At 46.1% G+C, this 21,125-nt stretch overlaps 1 protein-coding gene across 1 annotated transcript in view; it reads right to left on the bottom strand.

Annotated features, from left to right (window-relative positions):
* Positions 1-21,125, bottom strand: part of LOC144754063 (flavin-containing monooxygenase 5-like) — a 435,529-nt gene that overhangs the window by 191,048 nt on the left and 223,356 nt on the right. The window contains exons 4-5 of the mRNA XM_078641585.1: positions 18,708-18,870; positions 3,243-3,385 (exon numbers count right to left, since the gene is read on the bottom strand). Coding sequence (XP_078497711.1) covers positions 3,243-3,385; positions 18,708-18,870 — 306 coding nt within the window. The remainder of the gene's footprint in view (positions 1-3,242; positions 3,386-18,707; positions 18,871-21,125) is intronic.

Here is a 21,125-nt window from a genome sequence, read left to right as displayed (position 1 = left end):
TATACACCAGTGTCGTAGGTTCTGGAAGAATTTATCAACATTGTGCTAAAACTCTCATGTGCTATGCGGGGTAATTCAGAGTCAAGGGGAATGGCTCAAATGAGCCGAAGCGGAGTTGTGCAAAGCGTCCTCCTGCCTAGGGAAACAAGGGCAAGAAATAAGTACACCATGCCTGAGGTGCTGGAAAACCGTTAGGAGGGAGAAAAGGAATGCGAACACATCGAAGTACTTACGATTCCGGATTGCTGCAGTAAGCTTGCGACCTACCTGTTGCTCTGCTTGGCGCGAATGCGAGCACTCTTGTGATCCAAGGTACAAGTAGCGTCAGGTGGGCGTATGTGGTGAGCCACTAGACCGGATCAAAGGCTCAGCATGTGGAGCACTGCGGGCACCATATTAGATCTGGTGGAGGTACAAAAGATGGGGGCCATCTTGGAGTGGTTAAGATGCCCGAAGGGTGTAGAAGAGGGGGCCATATTGGAGAGGTGATTCTGCCCATAATGCAGTGGACTCCCCAGTGAGGTAACATTATCACATATGGCTGCCTGGATACATGCATATGGGCCTCATGGAGTGCATGAGAGGGTGCTCTTATCTTATGTGGCTAGCCACAAAACGTGTATTGTGGTCATGTAGTCACGAGCAGTAGGGTATTTACTAGTGTGGTAAGTGACATAGTTATTGGGTAATATCAGAGGTGGTGAATTACCCAATTGTCCTGTTACGGGGCAAATCGGATCGAAGTCAGGTGTGTAGGTGATGTCAGTTATGAATCTCTCCCCAGGGGATGTTATCATTTAATCCCGTAATCTGGGTAGATAGGTGGAAAATCCACTGTTGCTCCTTCTGGAACAAGTAGTGTTTGGTCGCATGTGGATGCATTTACAAAACTGTCCAGGTGAGGTGGTCTGGAGAATGTTGTGTCTCAATGAAATGTGTGCTCAGCTTGGTCGTCAGTTTACTGCAGCGTATGTTGCTGTAAGGTTCCATTATTCTAGTTTTCACCATGCGTGTGGTCATACCAATGTAACACATGTTACATGGGCAGGTTATCATGTAAATTCGGGGCATGGAGTTGCAGTTAGAGTGAGATCGCTGTGTCCATATCTGGTGCCCATTTAGTTGTATGCTTTTTGATGCTTTTGTCAGTGCACAGACCCCTCAGGACCAGCACGGAAAGTGTCCAGTCACAGGTGGTAGACCCCCACAGAGATTGCTGTGTTTGTTTTTGTACAGTCTTTGGTCTTGGGTGGACTATGGTGCCTCTTAAATTCCATGTGCATTGGAAGGAGAAACTTGGAGGGTGGTACTGTCGCCCCCCATTCTGTAGAATACCCCAATGTCTTTTGATTGCTCTTGTTATCTGATTGGATTGGGGTGAGAATTAAGTTACACATGTAAGAATCTCTTCCTGAATTCAGTTTTAAGCATACATGTTACAATACCCCTGACGAAGGGAATATCCCGAAATGCATTGGGTTTTTAAATAAAGTCATAACATGAGGAAACATGTAATTTTCCTGTATGCGTATCAAAAACATTGTACAAGCTTCGGAATGAGTCAAATGAATTGATAAAAATAAGGATAAAAAGAAGCGAAAAGCAATGAAATAATTAGAAAAATTTGAAGATCACAAAGAAACTCAATTTATTGGATTCATTCAGTAATGGTTATGGCTGTGCAGCTTGCATGAGGGCCGGATGTGGTTCCTTCGTGTATGTTCTATATTACCATACTTCACCTTAGCCATTAACATCACAGTGGTATGCATTGTAAGTACGAATGAGCAGCACCAATGCTTGTTAACGATGAGCCTTAAGGAGATGTGGCTTCCACATTGCCCTATATAAGACCGACACGACAAACTTCAATGGTGTATATGTATGCTGACGTTATGGCTATTACCACACTTCGCCATAGCCATTAACATCACAGTGGCATGTATCATAAATACGAATGAGCTGCACCAATGCTCGCTATAGATGAGCCTTAAGGAGATGTGGTCTCTACATTACCCTATACAAGATTGACACGATATACTTCATAGCACCGCGCTCCTTTCATGACTGCACACCAACCGCGAGCATTCACCCAGCCCATCTATCTTTTGACAGTGATCTGGACGCACTGCTAGACCAGCTAGGCACTGTACTCGAACATGCAATCACCTGGCATGCGCACCCTGTGAGGCACAGGCACCATAATTGTATTATGTATGTACTACTTTTGTGCCTTTCATCCCTTTCCTCCCATCCCCTCTTCTCTCCCTTCTAGGTCGGTATATTTGTTGATCGCATTAAGGTATACTCTATATCATTTTGCGCATGGGACAGCAAAGCACTAAGCAAGACATGTGCCTTTACCTGTCCACCTAGGAGTAGTTTAGTTCGTTTTCCTCATGGTCCTGAGGAATTGCCTAGATCTTTCCAGACTTTACCGGCAAGAAACATGTTGACCACTACCTATACTTTGAGCTAACATGGACCATTATATCCACCTAATGCCAAACTTGTTTTAATATAACCTAGGGTTCAACACATTAAAACCTGATTTATAAATCCCTAAGAGTTATTTTACCATTTTTAACACACTACTCACACACTACTCCCTCACCATCACACTCACACTTCGCAAACGGCAGCTCAAAAGATCTCCGGTGAAGAGCCCCCTCGCGGGGCCCATTGGCCATTGCAGCGCTGTCCCAACGAGGAGTTGCCCAATGACGAAGCATGACACCCCTCGGGTTGTGTGAGAGCATGTTATAAAGGAAGACAATGGTTACATCTTGCAAGAGTTTATTTGAAGAACGGAACAGGTGAGAGCCAGGCAGCACAGCTTCCAGTCCAAGGTAAAGGCAGCAGCTGACCAATGGACTGGAACACCGTGGAAGAATGCAACCAGCATTCCATGCCTCACTCCCAACAGGGAAAAGATAGTAACCAATACACAACACATCCCCCCTTACACTGAAAACAAAACACAGTAAACCCAATAAAATATGCAATAGAACATTCCAAAAAGTATACACATTAAAGTATGCGACAAAACTTAAACTATAACCACATTACATATCCTTTAGCCAACCTTTGCCTTTAGTAGTGTGTGAGTAGTAGGCAGTGGAAACAAGTGTTACAGAAGTGGAGGCATCTAACGGAGTATGTTGCGTGGCTGTATGAATTTGAAATCCCTGGGTGCATCTGAACTTCTTCAAACTTTATTAAAAACCTGAAGATTAGGTCACCTGGCTGGCTGTGCGGCTGATCTCCACAGAAAGATCACCTCCAGAGTTCCCAATTCCTATTATGATGATTCTCTTCCCCTCAAACGGTTCTGGGTGTTTGTAGTCCCGACTGTGGAAGTACTGGCCTTTGAATTTCTCAATTCCTGCATAGATCAATGGAAAGAAATATGAAACTGGATTTCGACTAAATCCATGTTCAAAAATTAATTTCTGTTAGTTAATTTGGTTAGCCACATTTTACATCAAGTCAAGTTAAGTAAATCTTTATTAAAAAGCAAGAGCTACAAGATAAAGACGTGAATTATATAGAAGGATAAAAAGCTCAATACATTTGGTTTACATATAGACACAATAATTACACTTAAAAACAGAAATATTCAAGCATTGAGGTAGACATAGAGAAACAGCAATTCAATATGGACCCAAACATGGTATCACAGGCAATTTTTTAAAGACCATGCCCATCTCCCTTTGTAGTATTTTACTTACAAGTCTTTATATGTGGTTTTTCACAAATAAGACCACGCCCATGCCCATGATTACAGGTGGGATCAACTAGGAAAATTCTCAAAAATCATCAATTTCCTCAAAACGCAAGTCGCCTACATAGATTAAAGATTTTCGTCTACAGAAGGCCTCCTTGATGTACTCTAGAATAACAAAACATGTGTATAAAGTTGGCAGGTTTTTTGAGTGAATAAAAGCCTCCTGATGATGAGATAAACCTTGGGATATTAATAGGGGGGTGTAGCGTTGATGACCTGATATCACTATAAAGTCTACAGAACAGTAAAAAATGTAAGGTTGTCTGACTCGCCTTCCCATCACACGGGCACCTAGGCAGATTCGGGAACCATGCATGTGTTTTTGGGAAGACTACTAGGTGGCGGATCACCTCAAGGTGGAGTATGGTTGGCAGGAACCTGTCGTAGATATTCTTCACAAAGGTCAAGTGTCCCTGAACTCCCGTTGGATTGAACCCATATAAAATCTAGCAATTGTAGGTTTCATCCTTTCCTGGGCACCTCTGAGAACCACCCAATTACTCACAAAAAATCAATTTAATTTCTCTTCTGTTAAATGGCAAAATACCATGCAGTTCTGATGGGTTAAAGTGTATGCCCAATTCCAGTAGGAGGATATACAAAAACCATGGCATTTTTCCATGGATTCCCAAACCCAAGCAGTCTCTACTGATTATCCTGGTGATCTTGGTGCCCTGTTTTGACCAAATGCTATGCAATTTCATTAGAGTGTTAAGGTCCATAATATCTTCCATGTACTCTATGCCCAGTTCGTTGTGAGCAATATATGCGGTGGCTGACTTAGGCACTGCCAAAAGACTGCGTAAATAGCTATTTTCTTGTAACTGTAGGGATCTACTCTTTTCTTTACCCCATACTGGAGAACCACATTGGGCAAGTGGAAGACATTTTGAGATGTGTAATTATCTCTCTCAGGGATTCACAACCTACTTTTTTGGAAAATCTGGTTACAGCAGATATGGTTATGCAAACAAAGTTGACGAGGCTGTTCCTAACGGGGGCGGGGAAGTGGGGGAGGGGGTGCGGGGTTGGGTTATACAGATATCCTGGTCAAGGAGACAGTGGTGGTAAAAAGGTATTGACCTCCCACTGGGTATCCATTATGTTGGACATGTTGGCCTCACACACCCTTGCAGGTGTCATGCTTCATCATCGGCGGTTGCTCCTCGTCGGGTAGGCGGTGCAATTCCCAACGGGCTCACCTCATAGAGGGGCTCTTTGTCGGAGATCTTTTGAGTCCAACTGCCTAATGGTGAAGTGCGGGTATGGGGCCAGTAGGTTTAGTAGACAGCAATGTGTGGTTAAAATGTAGCATAGGGTACCTGAGACTATTTTATTCGGGCGGTCCCTAGTTACAGTTAAAAACGTGTATCTAGACTAGAATAGCCAGAAAATGATGTTTCTTTATTCTAGACTAGGCTAGAGATTGGAGAGGTTGGTCGACATGTTTCTCGCTATGTACAGTGACTGCGATTCATCAGGACCTATTATTTGTTGTCTACCTTAGGAGTTGCCTAAATCAATAGTGTTGAATTATTAAACAGCATATGGGTAGAAGTGTTACCTCACTGGTGATAAGTCCTTGCCTAAAGGTCAAGAATTAACTGCCTCATCAAAACTCGGCGGGTAGTATAGCGCGTGAGCATGCCTCTGTCATAGGAGGCTATGTGTCTCCGCGCGGTAGGCGTGTGTCCTACCCCTCTTACCGCCGAGCTCGGGCTGGTAAGAGGGGTAGGACACACGCCTACCGCGCGGAGACACATAGCCTCCTATGACAGAGGCATGCTCACGCGCTATACTACCCGCCGAGTTTTGATGAGGCAGTTAATTCTTGACCTTTAGGCAAGGACTTATCACCAGTGAGGTAACACTTCTACCCATATGCTGTTTAATAATTCAACACTATTGATTTAGGCAACTCCTAAGGTAGACAACAAATAATAGGTCCTGATGAATCGCAGTCACTGTACATAGCGAGAAACATGTCGACCAACCTCTCCAATCTCTAGCCTAGTCTAGAATAAAGAAACATCATTTTCTGGCTATTCTAGTCTAGATACACGTTTTTAACTGTAACTAGGGACCGCCCGAATAAAATAGTCTCAGGTACCCTATGCTACATTTTAACCACACATTGCTGTCTACTAAACCTACTGGCCCCATACCCGCACTTCACCATTAGGCAGTTGGACTCAAAAGATCTCCGACAAAGAGCCCCTCTATGAGGTGAGCCCGTTGGGAATTGCACCGCCTACCCGACGAGGAGCAACCGCCGATGATGAAGCATGACACCTGCAAGGGTGTGTGAGGCCAACATGTCCAACATAATGGATACCCAGTGGGAGGTCAATACCTTTTTACCACCACTGTCTCCTTGACCAGGATATCTGTATAACCCAACCCCGCACCCCCTTCCCCACTTCCCCGCCCCCGTTAGGAACAGCCTCGTCAACTTTGTTTGCATAACTTTGACTGAGGGCCTTGACTAAGGCTGGACCTTCCACTCCATGTGAGTGGTAACCACGCTCTCCTGGATCGATTTGGATCACCTCCTCCCTTCTTTTGTAAATACAGCAGATATGGCCCACATTTTAAAATGAAACTGTGCACCTTAGTACAACTAAAGCTTAGACTCTAAATTTAATTAGCAGTATTAGCCTCCTTAATAATGTATGAACATACAAAAATGTAAACAGACGGACAAAAGATCACAACTAAACAGAGTAAATATCCAACAATCAGCAACACTACATCGTACTGTAAAGGGAGGTTTTGAAAATAAGCATGTACAACTTCAAAGGCCTGCATTATTAGTTAGTTGGATTTATGTATGATGATATTGAGTGACTGGAAATAATGTTTCTGGATGGTACCTCCACACCTAAATCTGTCTATTCTGAGATAATCCCCACTTAACTGGGAATACCCATGTGAACCTCATTCTTCTGGATCATATTAAGTGTGGAATTCCTAATTCCGTAAAGATTTAGAGCATGTGGTAAATGGGAGTGGGGAGCTGGGACAGAGGGAGGGGTGTATAAAGGTTTTAGGGGGTAAACAGGTTGTGGGCTGGCAAAGAGGATCTTTTCAGGTAAGAGAGTGTCAGGAGACAAGCTGTGAGCTTGCAAGGGGATCTTTTTGGGCTCCCCAAGTCCCGTAGGGAGGAGGTTGGGCAGGCTTGCATTCTCACGCCTCGTGATTTTTCCAGGCAGATTTTCTGGGTGGTAACATAAGACACAGTGGTCTCCTAATTGGGCAATAAAAGTATTTAAACAGCGGGCCAGTTACAATTGGGCAGAGTGGTATCCTACCTGGGACCCCAGAGCACATTTCTCATAATCGGAGTCAAAGTGCCTTGTCTCTGCCTCTCTGTGTGTTGCAGGGAGCAAGTCAAGCCAACCAGGCGTGCATTACTATCCAAGCTATACCCTGAAATCTTGTACTCGCACTTAAATATTCAGTTTATCAATTGTACAAGGGCGGCCTAGTCCAGTTCCTGTATGCTCGGTCCTATAAATCAATCAATCTATCAGGATTTGTAAAGCACGGCTAATCACCCAATAGGGTATGCAGGCACTTGCAGGCACTTGCAGGCCCCGGAGGTTTATTTGAAAAGCCAGGTCTTGAGGGCCATTCGGAATTCCAGAAGTGAGGTGATGGTCCGGAGGTGTATAGGGAGGCTCTACCAGGTCTTTGCTGCGATGTGGGAGAGAGAGCGTCCTGATAAATCATCACAGATCCCAGTTTTCATGTAGAATTTGGGGGCAACTTGACATCTAGCTTTCTGTAGGACAGTCAGCATAGAAACAGGGTAAAATGAGAAAGAAATGCAAGCTGTTGTACCTTTGGTTCTCTCCCTAAAGGCTGGCAGTTTGGGGCAGAGTTTATGAAGGGAATAACATCTATTGAGCTAGTTGGCCACATGTCCATTTCAACTCCGAGACATGGATGCCAATTAGGAGTAGAAGCTGCTCACCCTCATTCTGTCTTGGTAATCCTGGCACTACCTTTGCTACCCTGGTCTTATGTTATGTTATGTTATGTTATGTTATACGTTGTTTTATATAGCGCACGGCTACTCAAAAAGAGTGTCCCGGCGCTTTTATTAAGAACCTAGGCAGAGTGAACACAACACAGTAATATAAAAACAGAGAAAAAAACAGAGAAAACAAGGTAGATAGGCTAAAGGGCAAAAAGCCAGGTTTTAAGGTCCTTCCTGATAGTAAACAAACTAGTGGCGCCTCGCAACGCCAACGGCAGAGTATTCCACAGCTGTGGCGCCAACAGGCTGAAGGAGCGGCCTCCAATACGAGCCTTTTTTACCCGCGGAACCACCGCAAGAAGCAGAGATTCAGATCTTAAAGATCAAACCGGGCGGTAGAAGACAAGTCTCCTCTGGAGATACTTTGCTCCCATAGCATGAAGAGCCTTGTAGGCCAAGGTCAAGGCCTTGAATGCTATCCGCTTCCGGATGGGCAGCCAATGGAGCGACTGCAGAAGACCAGCAACCCTGGCTCGCCTATTTAGGCCATAAATGGCCCTCGCAGCCGAGTTCTGGACGACTTGCAGCCGCTGCAATAGATATTCCGGCAGGCCCAAATAAAGGACGTTGGAGTAGTCCAGTCTTGAGCCAATCATGGCCTGCACTATCAGCTTCCTGTGCTCCTCCGAAAGTAGAGGCAAGAACTTCCGGAGCATCTTGAGAAGGCCAAAACATGTTCCCGTTAAACCAAGGATCTGAGATCTTAACGTAAGACCCTTGTCCATCCTGAGCCCCAAGTTTTTAGCCATCTGGGACGAACAAGACGGAGGGAACATATTAGCAGGCCACCATGCTTGCCAGTCCGGATCCGATAGACAACCAAAGAAGAGTACCTCAGATTTGTCTGAGTTGCACTTGAGGCTGTTCAGCTGGAACCATTTAAAAACAGCCCCAAGGCACTCCCGGATACTCTCTCCATCGAAATCCCCTCCCTTCTTACATGAAAAGAGCAGTTGGGTGTCATCGGCGTAGGAAACGATCTGGGCCCCAAAAGACTCCGCCAATGCCGCCAAAGGGGTCATAAAGATGTTAAAAAGAGTCGGGCTCAACACAGAACCCTGCGGAACTCCGACTCCCAAAGACGGCATCACGGCCGAGCTGGATGAGGCCCAGACCGTTTGTCGACGGGCAGCCAAAAATTATCTAAACCAGCTGAGCACCGTCCCCCTCAGACCGATCTCATGAAGTCTGGCGAGAAGACCCTCATGGGGGACGGTGTCAAAGGCCGCCGACAGGTCCAACATGACAAGCATGGCTTTGCCCCCTGAATCAAGAACCTCTTTTATGGCTTCCGATACCTCCAAGAGCGCCGTCTCGGTACTTAGGTTAGGGCGGAAGCCAGATTGAGTAGGGTGTAGTACATTATGGGATTCTAAATAATTAGAGAGCTCCATGTGTACATGCTTCTCCAGAATCTTTGTGAGCGCAGGGAGGAGAGAAATAGGCCTGTAGTGGGCCAAGACTTCCGGGTCAAGCCCAGGCTTCTTAAGCAAAGGAATGACCATTGCTTGCTTCCAGGCCTGCGGGACCACTCCCTGACTCAACGAAAGGTTCAAAAGTGGGTTCGCCAGCGGATTTATGACTTCTGCCATTTTTGCCAAGAATTTGGCTGGGCATGTGTCAAGGGGTGACCCAGATTTGAGATTACCCATAAGTGCCAATGAAGCAGGAACTGAGATAGATGGAAAGACGGCCATAACTGAACCGAAAGGGGCCGGTGAAACTGATCCATCTACGGGGCTGGATGGAATTGCAGGCACCCGCAGAGGAAAGGAGTCTTGGATCAGCTTGATCTTATTGGTAAAAAAGTTAGCCAAATCGGAAGCCCAGGACTCCAAAGGAGCAACCTGAGTCACATTAGAGCGGGGGGCCGTGAATTCCCTCACAATTGTGAAGAAGGGGTTAAGAAGGTATTTCCTATAGTTCTTACATTTTCCTCGCAACTTGTATGTCAGCAGCAAATAAGAGTAAAGTAGTTACAGTGGGATAAGTGGTCAACCTTGTCATGAGTGATCAACCATTTGATGGCTGTGATATCACTTCCGGTATCTATGGCGTTTTGGTGAATCAATGTCCATGATGACAGAATACAAATTTGAGGCTGTCATAAAAGATTTTATTCACGCCAGAAGAGGAATCAATTAAAATATGTAGGTGGAAACCAAAGTAACAATGTGTGCCTGAATCAAGATTTATGAGAAACATTTAGAGAAGAAGCAGAAGATGACACAACAGGAAAATGTGAGGGGGCCATACTAAGGGCCCAGTTATGAGTCTGTCAGTTCGAGGACCGCCAGACTAATGGTGACGGGGTGGACGCGGTTCAGCCACTGTCACACCGGCAGTCCAACCACCCCATCACGACTTGGACAGTCAGACCGCCTAGGGATTGCCACCAGGGAACGGACATTACCTGGAGGTGGCGGGCAGTCCTGATGCTACAATATACTTGGCGGGACTATTGTGGTTCTGCCAGGCACATTATGATATTCCTCTCCACCACGTTTTTCACTGCTGTTCCACCGCCATCAAAACCATGGCGGAGAGGAAACATGCCTCATGCCATGTGGATGCAGACAGGGAGGCGCAACATGTGCCCCTCTGTATACATGCACACCAGTTCTTGCAGGGCATGGACCTAAACGTCCATGACATGCAGGAACCTTGTATGGAGTTCCCATTGCAGTGTCTTTTTTAAAGGCACCGTTGCCTTTGAAAGAGGCTCTGCTGTAGAACCGCCACGTCACCCGCGTGCCCATCAAACCTCTTTCAATTGTAATGTGGAGGGCAGGCAGCAGAGACTTTTGGTGGGGCGGGGCGGGCCGGGCGGAGGCATTCCGCTCGCACCGCCAAAAGTCATAATTAGGCTCTTAGTGAGTAAAGGATGGGGAAAGCCATGCTGGTTTAGCTGGGGTTGCGAAGATTTAAATATAAATACAAACCAGTCGAAGTATGAGTGAAAAAACTGTAAAGGCATACAAACTCAGTAGCACTGAGACAGTCCTTTTGGTTGAGAGTTTCAGATCTAACTACGATCTTTCCCCTGAGGCGGAAGCCGGGGGCTCAGTTCTGTTTTAAATAGTGTGCATTTTATTTTCCTTTGTGATATTCGTTTTCCTTTACTTTGGCAATTTTAAATCAGAGCCTTTTGCTTCCAGGCACTGTCACGCACTCACGCTGTCTCAGCGCAGCAGAATACTTGCTGACTCTTTCAAACAGAGGTGAGCAGCAGCCATATTGGGGGAAGGAAAGGGTGCCGCTCTAGTAGCTGGCCGCCTCCCGCCCTCCCAGGCTATTTATTTCACCCAATAACGCGAGCGCGCTGATCTAACTACGATCTTTCCCCTGAGGCGGAAGCCGGGGGCTCAGTTCTGTTTTAAATAGTGTGCATTTTATTTTTCTTTGTGATATTCGTTTTCCTTTACTTTGGCAATTTTAAATCAGAGCCTTTTGCTTCCAGGCACTGTCACGCACTCACGCTGTCTCAGCGCAGCAGAATACTTGCTGACGCTTTCAAACAGAGGTGAGCAGCAGCCATATTGGGGGAAGGAAAGGGTGCCGCTCTAGTAGCTGGCCGCCTCCCACCCTCCTCAAACACTGGATAAAAGACGAACGTCATCCCGTCCGCACAGCGGGCGCGCCAAAGGCGCGCCAAAGGCAAGCCCGTCCGCGCCAGGACCGGGCCCAGGGCCGCCCCCCATGGTCTGAAAGAGTTGGATGACAGACGGATATATTCTAGATCTAACCTGTTAAAGCTGTGCCCACCCCCCATTAATTGTACTAGAAACGATCTGGAGTGCATGGTAACCTCTCCTCCACCTAGCTGCCCTTATTGTCACTTTGCCATTCCCTTTATTAACGGTAAGGTGAAATCGAACCTTAAAAATACTTATAAAAGGACTACGATTTGCATAGCCCTCATTAATGCTCGATCTGTGGGAAAACATAGACAGGAGATAGCGGACCTTATCTTGGATTGGAATCTAGACATCCTCCTAATCACAGAAACTTGGATGGATGATACGTCGGATCCGGACCTTGTGATTGCGGTCCCGTCTGGATATAAGGTTTATCGTCAAGATAGAAAGGGTAAAAGAGGAGGTGGGTTGGCGATAATTGCTAGGGACAGCTACATAGTAAGGACTTTTTCTATTCCTGCCTCGTGTTGTGAAGCCCTACACTTTAATATTAAGCTAACTGCTTCCTTTAACTTCAAAGGAGTGCTATTATATCGACCTCCAGGAGCAAGGGCAGGTTTCCTCTCCAATCTAGGCTCGATATTGGAGCCTTTGGTGGCTGAAGACTCTTATACAGTCATGGGCGACTGGAATTTTCACTTAGATCAGCTTGATCATAAAGAAACACACTCCTTATTAACAGATATGGAAATGTTGGGGCTTAATCAACTGGTTACTTCTCCCACTCATGAGGCTGGCCAAATATTTGATGGCGTTTTTTCTAATCTTGAGGGCCTCTGTATAACAGATATCCTCCCTTTGCCTTGGTCGGACCATCATGCCATTTTAAGTAGTTTAGTTGTTATAGAAACCCCAATTCAAAGGGCAATTATTACTAAACCAGAATCTTTTACGGTCTGGAAAGATTTAAACAAAGCAGACCTAAAAGAGTTATTGGATAGTACTCGCCCCACCCTATCCATGGACCCTAACATTAATAATAATAATAATAATAATAAACACCTTTTATATAGCGCCTGGTTACACTAGGAACAGTGTGTCCCCGCGCTTTCAGACTAATTAACTAGGTCAGAACCCCAAAGAAGCACAGGCCGCTAGAGGAAGGGTGAAAGGATCTCAAGGTTTAGGGAAGAGGTAGGTTTTCAGTTTGCGTCTAAAGTTACCTTCAGATGGCTCCATCCAGAGCTCAATGGGGAGGTCATTCCACTGTTTACTGGCCAAGTATTTGAATGACCGACCACCCATCCGTGCCCGTTGGATTCTGGGCACCTGGAAGAGCATACGGCCCTGGGATCGTAAATAACGATTAGGGTAGTACTTGGTAAGAAGCCTTTGAAGATAGACGGGACCTCTCTCATAAGCAATGCGGTGGGTCATACACATACTTTTAAATATAATACGGTCCCGTATGGGGAGCCAGTGGAGACGCATTAAGGCTTGTTTCCCTGACGATCTTCTAGAGAGGTTAAGCGCCAATCTAGCTGCGGCGTTTTGAACGCATTGAAGCCTGTGAAGGCCTTTCCTACTCAGGCCTACGTACAAGGCATTACTGTAATCGAGATGGGGCGTCACCAGAGTATGGATTAATGTTTTCCTGCTATCAGCAGGAAGCGAGTCTAAGGTCTTACGTAAGGTCTCAAGGATCCCATAGCATTTACCTGCTATCTCTCTGGTGTGATGTTCAAAGGACAGGGTCACATCCAGTTTTACCCCTAAGTTCTTAGCCTGTTCCAATGGTTCAGGGACGGTACCGAGTTCTTTCGGCCACCATGCCGTCGACCAGATGGAAGGGGATTTCCCCAACACCAGAAGTTCAGTTTTATTGGCGTTGAGGCGTAGACAGTTTCCTTTCATCCAACCTGCTAGACCGCTCAGACAGGCAGTAAAGTTGGCTGAGGCTTCATCCGGAGGCTGAGACAGTGTCACTACCAGCTGGGTATCATCAGCATATGACACTATCTCAACCCCGTACGTCGCAACCAGCTTAGCCAGGGGTGCCATATAAAGATTAAACAATGTCGGGCTCAAAATAGAGCCCTGTGGCACCCCATGTTTGAGCGAACGTACCTCAGATTTAAAAGGAGGACAAAAAACTTGGAACTGCCTATTAGCCAGGAAAGTGCGCATCCACTCGAGAGCCATATCCTCAATACCCGCCTCGCTAAGGCGAGCAAGCAACAGGGGATGGGAGACGGTATCAAATGCCGCGCTCAGATCTAATAAAAGGAGCGCGGCTGTTTTCCCTTCATCAACTTTACTCCTTAATAGCTCGGTGGAAAAGAGGAGGGCTGACTCCGTAGAGTGGTGGGCTCTAAATCCTGACTGCGAGGAGTGCAGATACAGTCCACTTTCCAAATGTGCGGAGAGCTGTTTGTTAGCTATCTTTTCCACCACCTTAGCGCAAAAAGGCAGTAACGATATAAGTCGATAATTATCCAACTGCGTGGCGCTAAGATGTGGCTTTTTCTTTAAGGGGATGACCTGCGCTATTTTCCAATCTTGAGGCATATGGCTAGTGTGAAAGGATAGTTTTGCCATGTGACCTATATGGGGCGCCAGAAGCTCGGCTTGATTCCTAAGGACGTTGGGACGGGCCACATCCATAGGGGAGCCGGATTTAATACTGCGAATAATATTCAGCAACTCCGTGGTGTTAGGCACTACAAATTGATTAAGACACCTGTCGTTAATCATCTCACTACTAGTGGAATTATCCCTGAGGGGTTCTTCCGGTATCACAGGAAAGGTTTTGTATATATTGTCCACTTTCTGCACAAAAAAATCAGCAATGGCTTCACACATAGCTGTCGAGTGCAGATCAGGAGCTATAGTTCTCTCCAATGAGGTGAGTTCCTTGTAAATGACGAAGAGCTCTTTAGTAGAGTTTTCCGCCGATTTAATTCTGTTTTTTAGGAAGTTGCGTTTAGTGGATCTGATCAGCTTACGATAGCTCTTTATACTTTTTTTATAATTAAGTCTAGCCGAGTCATCATATTTACTACGCCAGATGCGTTCCAGCTTTTTGCATTCGGTTTTACATGCTTTTAAGTCGGCATTGAACCACTGAGCAGTTTTCGAGCATCTTGCTGGAGCCTTGGTAGCCCACGGGGCAGTTTCATCCAAAGCTTCCGAGAGCCATTTTTCGTAGTCTGTCCAGGCTTCGTCCACACTCTCTTTGAGTGGCGGGCTGCCTTTTTTTAGAGCCAGCTCTAGCTCATCCTGTTTAATTTTTCCCCATTGTCTACGTTTATCTGGCATCCAGTTATTACTGGGCAATAATTTGGCCTCCCCACGAATGGTGAACTCCACCAGAGAGTGGTCCGACCATATTACCTCGCTGGGGGGTTGCACCGCCACCCCTTCCCAGTTGGCAAAGATCGGATCCAAAAGATGGCCCGCTTTATGAGTAGGGATCAGGGATTGAAAGTGGAGATTAAACATTTTCAGAGATGTTAGTAAGCTCAAAGCTTCCTTATTGTTTTCATCCTCCATATGGAAATTGAGGTCACCCAAAATCAGAAATTTATTGTACCGAATAGCAGGATGGGCAATAGCTTCCATCAGGCTATCCAGGAAGTGCGCGGTCTTACCTGGCGGACGATATATCAGATAGCCATTAATGGCCCTATTAGGGCGGTATTTTATGGTGAAGAGAGCAGCTTCACACTCTTTAATTAGCACTGTCTCTAAAGTGCAAGACAGGCCCAGTTTATGAATAATGGCAATGCCGCCTCCCCTCTGTTTGACCCGATCTAGCCTCAATATCCCATAATCCTGCGGGAGAGCTTCCAGTATATCTGGGTTGGACTCTGCATCCAACCACGTCTCGGTCAAGAATAGAGCATCTGGTTGTTTTTCCAATAGAAGATCATAAATGTCTAGCTTGTGCTTCCTAAGTGATCGACAGTTAATCAATAACATGTATAGAGATTCTGTCTTACCCTCTACAGCGATGTTATTCCCTGGCTTGTACAGGCAGGTTCTGCAATGCAGGGGTGGGCAGTCTACACGCAGAGCATGCCTGCAAGCTCTTTGAATGGGGGCATGGAGGCTAAGTAACTGATCTTTAGAGTAGCTGACCAGCTTCCGGTCCTCTGCGGTAGTTAGAACAGCGTCTCGGGCCCCTAGCCCCGTCCGGTCCCGGACGGGCACAGACGGGCTTGCCTTTGGCGCACCTTCGGCCCGCCGCCGGCGCGCCCGCTGCGCCCGCCCGCTGCGCGGACGGGAGGACGCTGTCCTTTTATCCAGAGTGGAGGAGGGCGGGACGCGGCCAGCAACTGGACCGCAACCCTTTCCTCCCTCCAGTATGGCGGGTCACGCGAGTCTCTCCCGCAGCGTCAGCACGTAATCTGCTGCGCTGCGCTGGGAGAGAAGAGCACACAGGAAAGGCTGTGCTCACGGAGCACAACAAAGTTAAAAGCTGCCCCACAAGTGAGTACAGAGCACTCATTGCCACCCTTCAATATCAAGAATGGCTAGGGCATGCTACTCACTCATTAGTACCCATAAAAACCGTGTCCAGAAATAGAGCTACCCCTTCGGCACCATGGTTTACGGATGATTTAAGGAAACAAAAACAACTCTGTAGGAACAAGGAAAGGCACTGGAGAAAATCCTATAGCCTAGAGAGCAAAATCAGCTACAAGGAAATGCTCTCAATTTATAAAGCTATGATTGCCGAGGCAAAGAAGAAGTTCTTTACCGAACAAATAGATAAGGCAAAAAACTCCAGCAGGCAACTCTATGAGATAACAAAACAACTGGCAGGAAGTACTCCCGATTTAGCGCCAACACCCTCTCAATCACTATGCGACGAGCTCGCACATTTCTTTTTCACGAAAGTAAATGACATATATTTGGCTTTCCGTCTAAAATGGATATCTCCTTGAATTCCAGTTGTCGTATTGTTTCTCACTCCCCACTATTGCAATTTGCAGATCTTACGGACGACCAGACAATGGATATTATCTCATCCATTAAAACAGGCTCAGCCTTAGACCCCTGTCCTTTTAGAGTCCTGCCTCCGGTAATGGACTCTCTGGTTACGGTGATCACACAATTATGTAATACCATGTTTAGATCTGGGATTTACCGAGACATACTGAAAAAGACCCTTTTAAAACCACTGTTAAAAAAATCGAACCTGGATAGGGACGAGTTAAAAAACTACCGACCTATAGCTAGCCTTCCTTTCCTAGCAAAGGTAGCTGAAAAAGCCATGAATCAACAGCTTTCATATTTTATTGAGGAACATCACCAGCTGGACAGTACCCAATTTGGATTCCGTAAATTCCATGGTACGGAAACGGCACTAATCAAGGGAGCTGATAACATTAGAGTCATTCGGGACCAGGGAGGAACAGCTGTCCTGGTGCTGCTTGATTTATCTGCAGCCTTCGACACGGTCGACCATAAGATTCTAGTGAACCGTGTCGGAAAAATGGGCATCCAACTGGTGGCCAAAGATTTGTGGGCCTCACTTCTGGCTGGGAGGACTCAGATGGTCACTCTAGGATCCTTCCAATCAGCTCAGCTGTCTCTGCCGTGTGGGGTCCCTCAAGGCTCATCCCTAAGTCCGACACTGTTTAATATCTATGTGTCGGACCTGGCTAAACTCATTAAAGCCCATGGGATGAGCCTAACCTCATACGCAGATGACACGCAGCTGGTTCTGGCCATAAATAGCGATGGAGACAGGGTGGCAGAACGTTTTCAAGGAGGCATGCTAGCAATTGGGGAGTGGATGGCCTCCAATTGTCTTAAGTTAAACTCTGAGAAAACGGAGGTGGTCATCTTTGGACCTCTCTCACCAGGATGGTCTCCGACTTGGTGGCCAGCATCTTTTGGAGTTCCTCCCAAGCCAGCTTCCAAGGTGAGGAACCTGGGAGTGACATTTGATGATGGCCTTAATTTCATGGCCCATGCTAGGAAAACAGCAGCCACAGCTTGTCATAAATTAAAACTGGTAAGGAAAATTATTCCTTTTTTACCTGACACAGCTGAAAAAACCCTGGTGATTGCCCTAGTTTTATCTTCCCTGGACTATTGCAACGGACTATTCGCAAATGCGCAGATTCGAGTGACTAACAAATTGCAAACCATTCAGAATACGGCGGCCAGACTCCTCTCTGGAACACCCAGATTTAAATCTGTTTCTGACACAATAAGGAATTATCACTGGCTGCCGATTCGTAATCGAATCAAGTTTAAGACTTTATGTATAGTTTATAAAGCACTACATAATCATGGTCTGCAGTTTCTCAGGGATCAGTTAACTCCATATACTCCCTCTAGCAATCTTCGTTCCGCCACCTTGAATCAGCTAGCGGTGCCACGGTCAAAAACTGTTACCTGGGGTGACCGTCGATTTGTGGTGTCGGCCCCTAAGCTATGGAACACTCTTCCACTATCCATCAGGACCAGCCCCTCACTTCTGCTTTTCCGTAAGCGCTTAAAGACCTGGCTTTTTAACCAATAAATTTGTGGCGAAACACTCTCTGAAGATCGTAGTTGGTTTAGCGCCGAGACGCCTACGGGTATTCGTTCGCGCTTAATAAATATCAATAATAAATAAATATTATAAATAAATAAATATATTTGAGTATTGTCGGCATACTGGTGAATGGAGACGGCGGAGTCCTGTACCAGATCTCCCAAGTATCCATGTAGGTGTGGGATAAAATTGGAGACAGGAAGGACCACTGTGGCACCCCTCACACCAGCGTGAGTGAGTTGGGCCAGTATCTTGTTCAGAACTGATTTGTTTAATGATTAACGCTGGAAGGGGATCATTCACATATGCAATAAGCTTCATAGCTTTTAGCATGTCACAAAAGTCTGAGCGAGAACTGTGACCAGGTCACAACCGAATAGATCTGCGTCGAATTAACAGATGAGGTTGAGTTCAAAGTTTATCTGCAGTGTTTGGTAGAAGTCTAAACCTTCTGTGATGATCAAGATTTCATTCAACATCCATAAGCTGGCCTTTCTGAAAGCTCAGATGATGATCTTAACGAGAAAGTTCAGATTTATTCTTAGCACGTGCAGCTAGTAAATAGAAAAGCAAGTTTAATGAGTAGCTCGGCTTCTGCACAACCTATGGTGGGGCAATCATTCTTTCATTCTGTTTCTGTCCAGGACAAGCAGACCTACTTCAAACGTTTAGAGCAGGGGAACTCACCTGGGAAAGAGTCCAGCGGCATCTGTGGAAAGGTGTGATGTCCGCTGCAGACCAGGATGGCATCAAAGATGGCTGACTCCTGCACCCCATCCGTCTCTGTGACCACGTCCCATTGTCCCGTAGCGGAGAAATCGGGGCGTTCTTTAATGCTGCGAACAGTAGTCTGCATGGGATTTAAAAAAAGGTACAGTATGAGCATATAGGGCTGACAATAGGGCACTTTTGTGCTGGAGATTGTGTTAAAATCCCCGGTATTTGTTTTTCTAGTCTTCAAAAAAACCTATTTTCTTGTGGCTATTCCGAATGAATTTTTGATCTCTAAAACTATTTGACCTCTAAAAGTGACAACATGAATTATGTTTAACACGGTCAACCTGAATTAGTACCAACCATGAGATATTGCGAGAGAGTGAAGGTAAATATAGAGCGATGATAAAGGGAGAAATAAAGAACCAAAAATAGAAAGCGTGCAAAGAGGAGAGAAGAGATGCGGAAGTAAGTCAAGAAGAGGCCTCAAGGAGAAAGCAAGCAGAAAAAAAAAAGATGTGATACATAGAGAAAGAAGAGAGGGAGAAATAAAATACCTCCCTGCATGCCTCTAATGGAAAGTTGAATGCTTCCCGTACTGAGTGACCAGTCAAAGAGGGACTTGCTACAGTTCTTCATTTAGCAAGAGCAGGGGCATAGTGAATCCCCCGCTTTGGCAGCTACAGCGGGGGTGGGTCTGTTTATGGGTCTCTTCTGTCTGCAACTCAGCAGACCAAATCTCATAAATAACACTATGAAGAAATACAGCTGTCACTAGAAGAGCAAGCGGGAGCAGAGAAACAAAAAATGGGTAAATAGAAAAGTAAATGAAGGAATGTTGAAAAAAAGGAAGGGTGAAAGGACTGAGGTATGAGTAGGTGCATGAATGGTTGAGTTGATGAACACGTGTGTAGATGGATGAATGGGTAAAAGAATGAGTGAATGAATAGGTGGATGGACATGTGAAAGGATGGTAAAGGGAAAGGATGAGTGGAGTGAAACGAAGCAATAGAGGTTCTTCACATCCCTCGAGTCCTGACCTGTCCTCTCACCAAGTTTGAGGCCAGTATCCCTCGTCGGAACCACAGGAACTGAACCCCTGTGCACCGAGTAGACTTGCAGTTGCAAAGGCTTGTTGACTTCCTTCCACCAAGATCTTTGGGCTCCATGTAGCCCCACTTCAAGCATTTCCAGTTACCAAGATCTTCGTCCTCACCGCCACACTTGCATTGTGGGCCTGCTTCTTTGGTAAGCTGCTCAAGGTCATCTCGCGACTCCAGTTTCTCCGCCATGTGGGTCCTCTAGAGGGTCATCTTTGTATTCTTTGGGCTCCCCTGATTGCTTGGGGCCTGCCCTGACTCCTCTGCTTGTGGTGAGTCACCTGGAACTTGCTGGTCCTGACACTGCACCTTCTTCGCTTTCCCCTGTTGTTTGCAATTGCCAAGGCTTGTTGGAGCTCCAGACGGACACCGACTCCTCAACTCTCGACATCAGGCGTAGGACAGCTCGTGAACAGTTTCTGCTCTTCCACAGCATTGCCTGGTCTTCACCGCTGCAGCTTCAAGGTCATCGTCAACATTCCTGCATCACCCGTCATTGGTGGGCATTCGTCTTCTGTACCTCCTGGTTACTTCCAAGTGGCATAGACTCTGTCCCCTCTGCTTTCAGGTACTTCGCGACTTGAATCCACCTTTGGGTTTTACCGGACAATTTCTCCTTCTCCAGCAGCGGCATCCTCCTTAAGTCCTCCATGGGGTTCGATGGTGGTTTCCGACGCCACTTTACACATATGCACCCAGCTCCCCTGGGGCAGGTATCCCAGTTCCTATGGTATCCACGGGTTGGGTGGATCTCCAACCTTCTGTCTTCCATTAGGTTTCTTTAGGGTCCACTGGGAAGGGTCCTTGTTCTTTAAAATTGCAACCGCAACTTACCCCCTGACTTGCATTGATCTCACACTCGTGCTCCCACTTTGCACACAGCCTCGGTGGGGCTCCTGACTACTTACCTTGGGTGGTTCCTTGGGTCCCTGGCACTTCTGCGTTTTCTGAATATAGTCTAGAGTCGTGCTCTCATTCCACTATTTTAGTATATGGTTTAGTCCCCCACTGTTGACCACTGTATATTACGTGCTACTTACCTGTTTCTATTGAAAAGTAGTACGTGTCTTGTGTATATCTCCAGCTAGGAGATAGCTGTATGTGATAGTGAGTGTTATATAATAAATATATATTTTTATAAATACACTGTGTGGCTCTTTTTCACTTAATCTATATCTATAAGATTATGTTCTGGTAAAACAGGCTGCTTTACACTCCTTCTGGACTAAGCCTGAAGGCTTCTCTCCACAGCTACGACTTCGAGAGCTTTCTAAAGTTGTCTAAGACCACT

Source organism: Lissotriton helveticus, chromosome 1_1 (genome assembly GCF_964261635.1).
Source record: "Lissotriton helveticus chromosome 1_1, aLisHel1.1, whole genome shotgun sequence".
NCBI classification, from domain to species: domain Eukaryota; kingdom Metazoa; phylum Chordata; class Amphibia; order Caudata; family Salamandridae; genus Lissotriton; species Lissotriton helveticus.
This window is presented reverse-complemented; position numbering and strand designations above follow the sequence as displayed.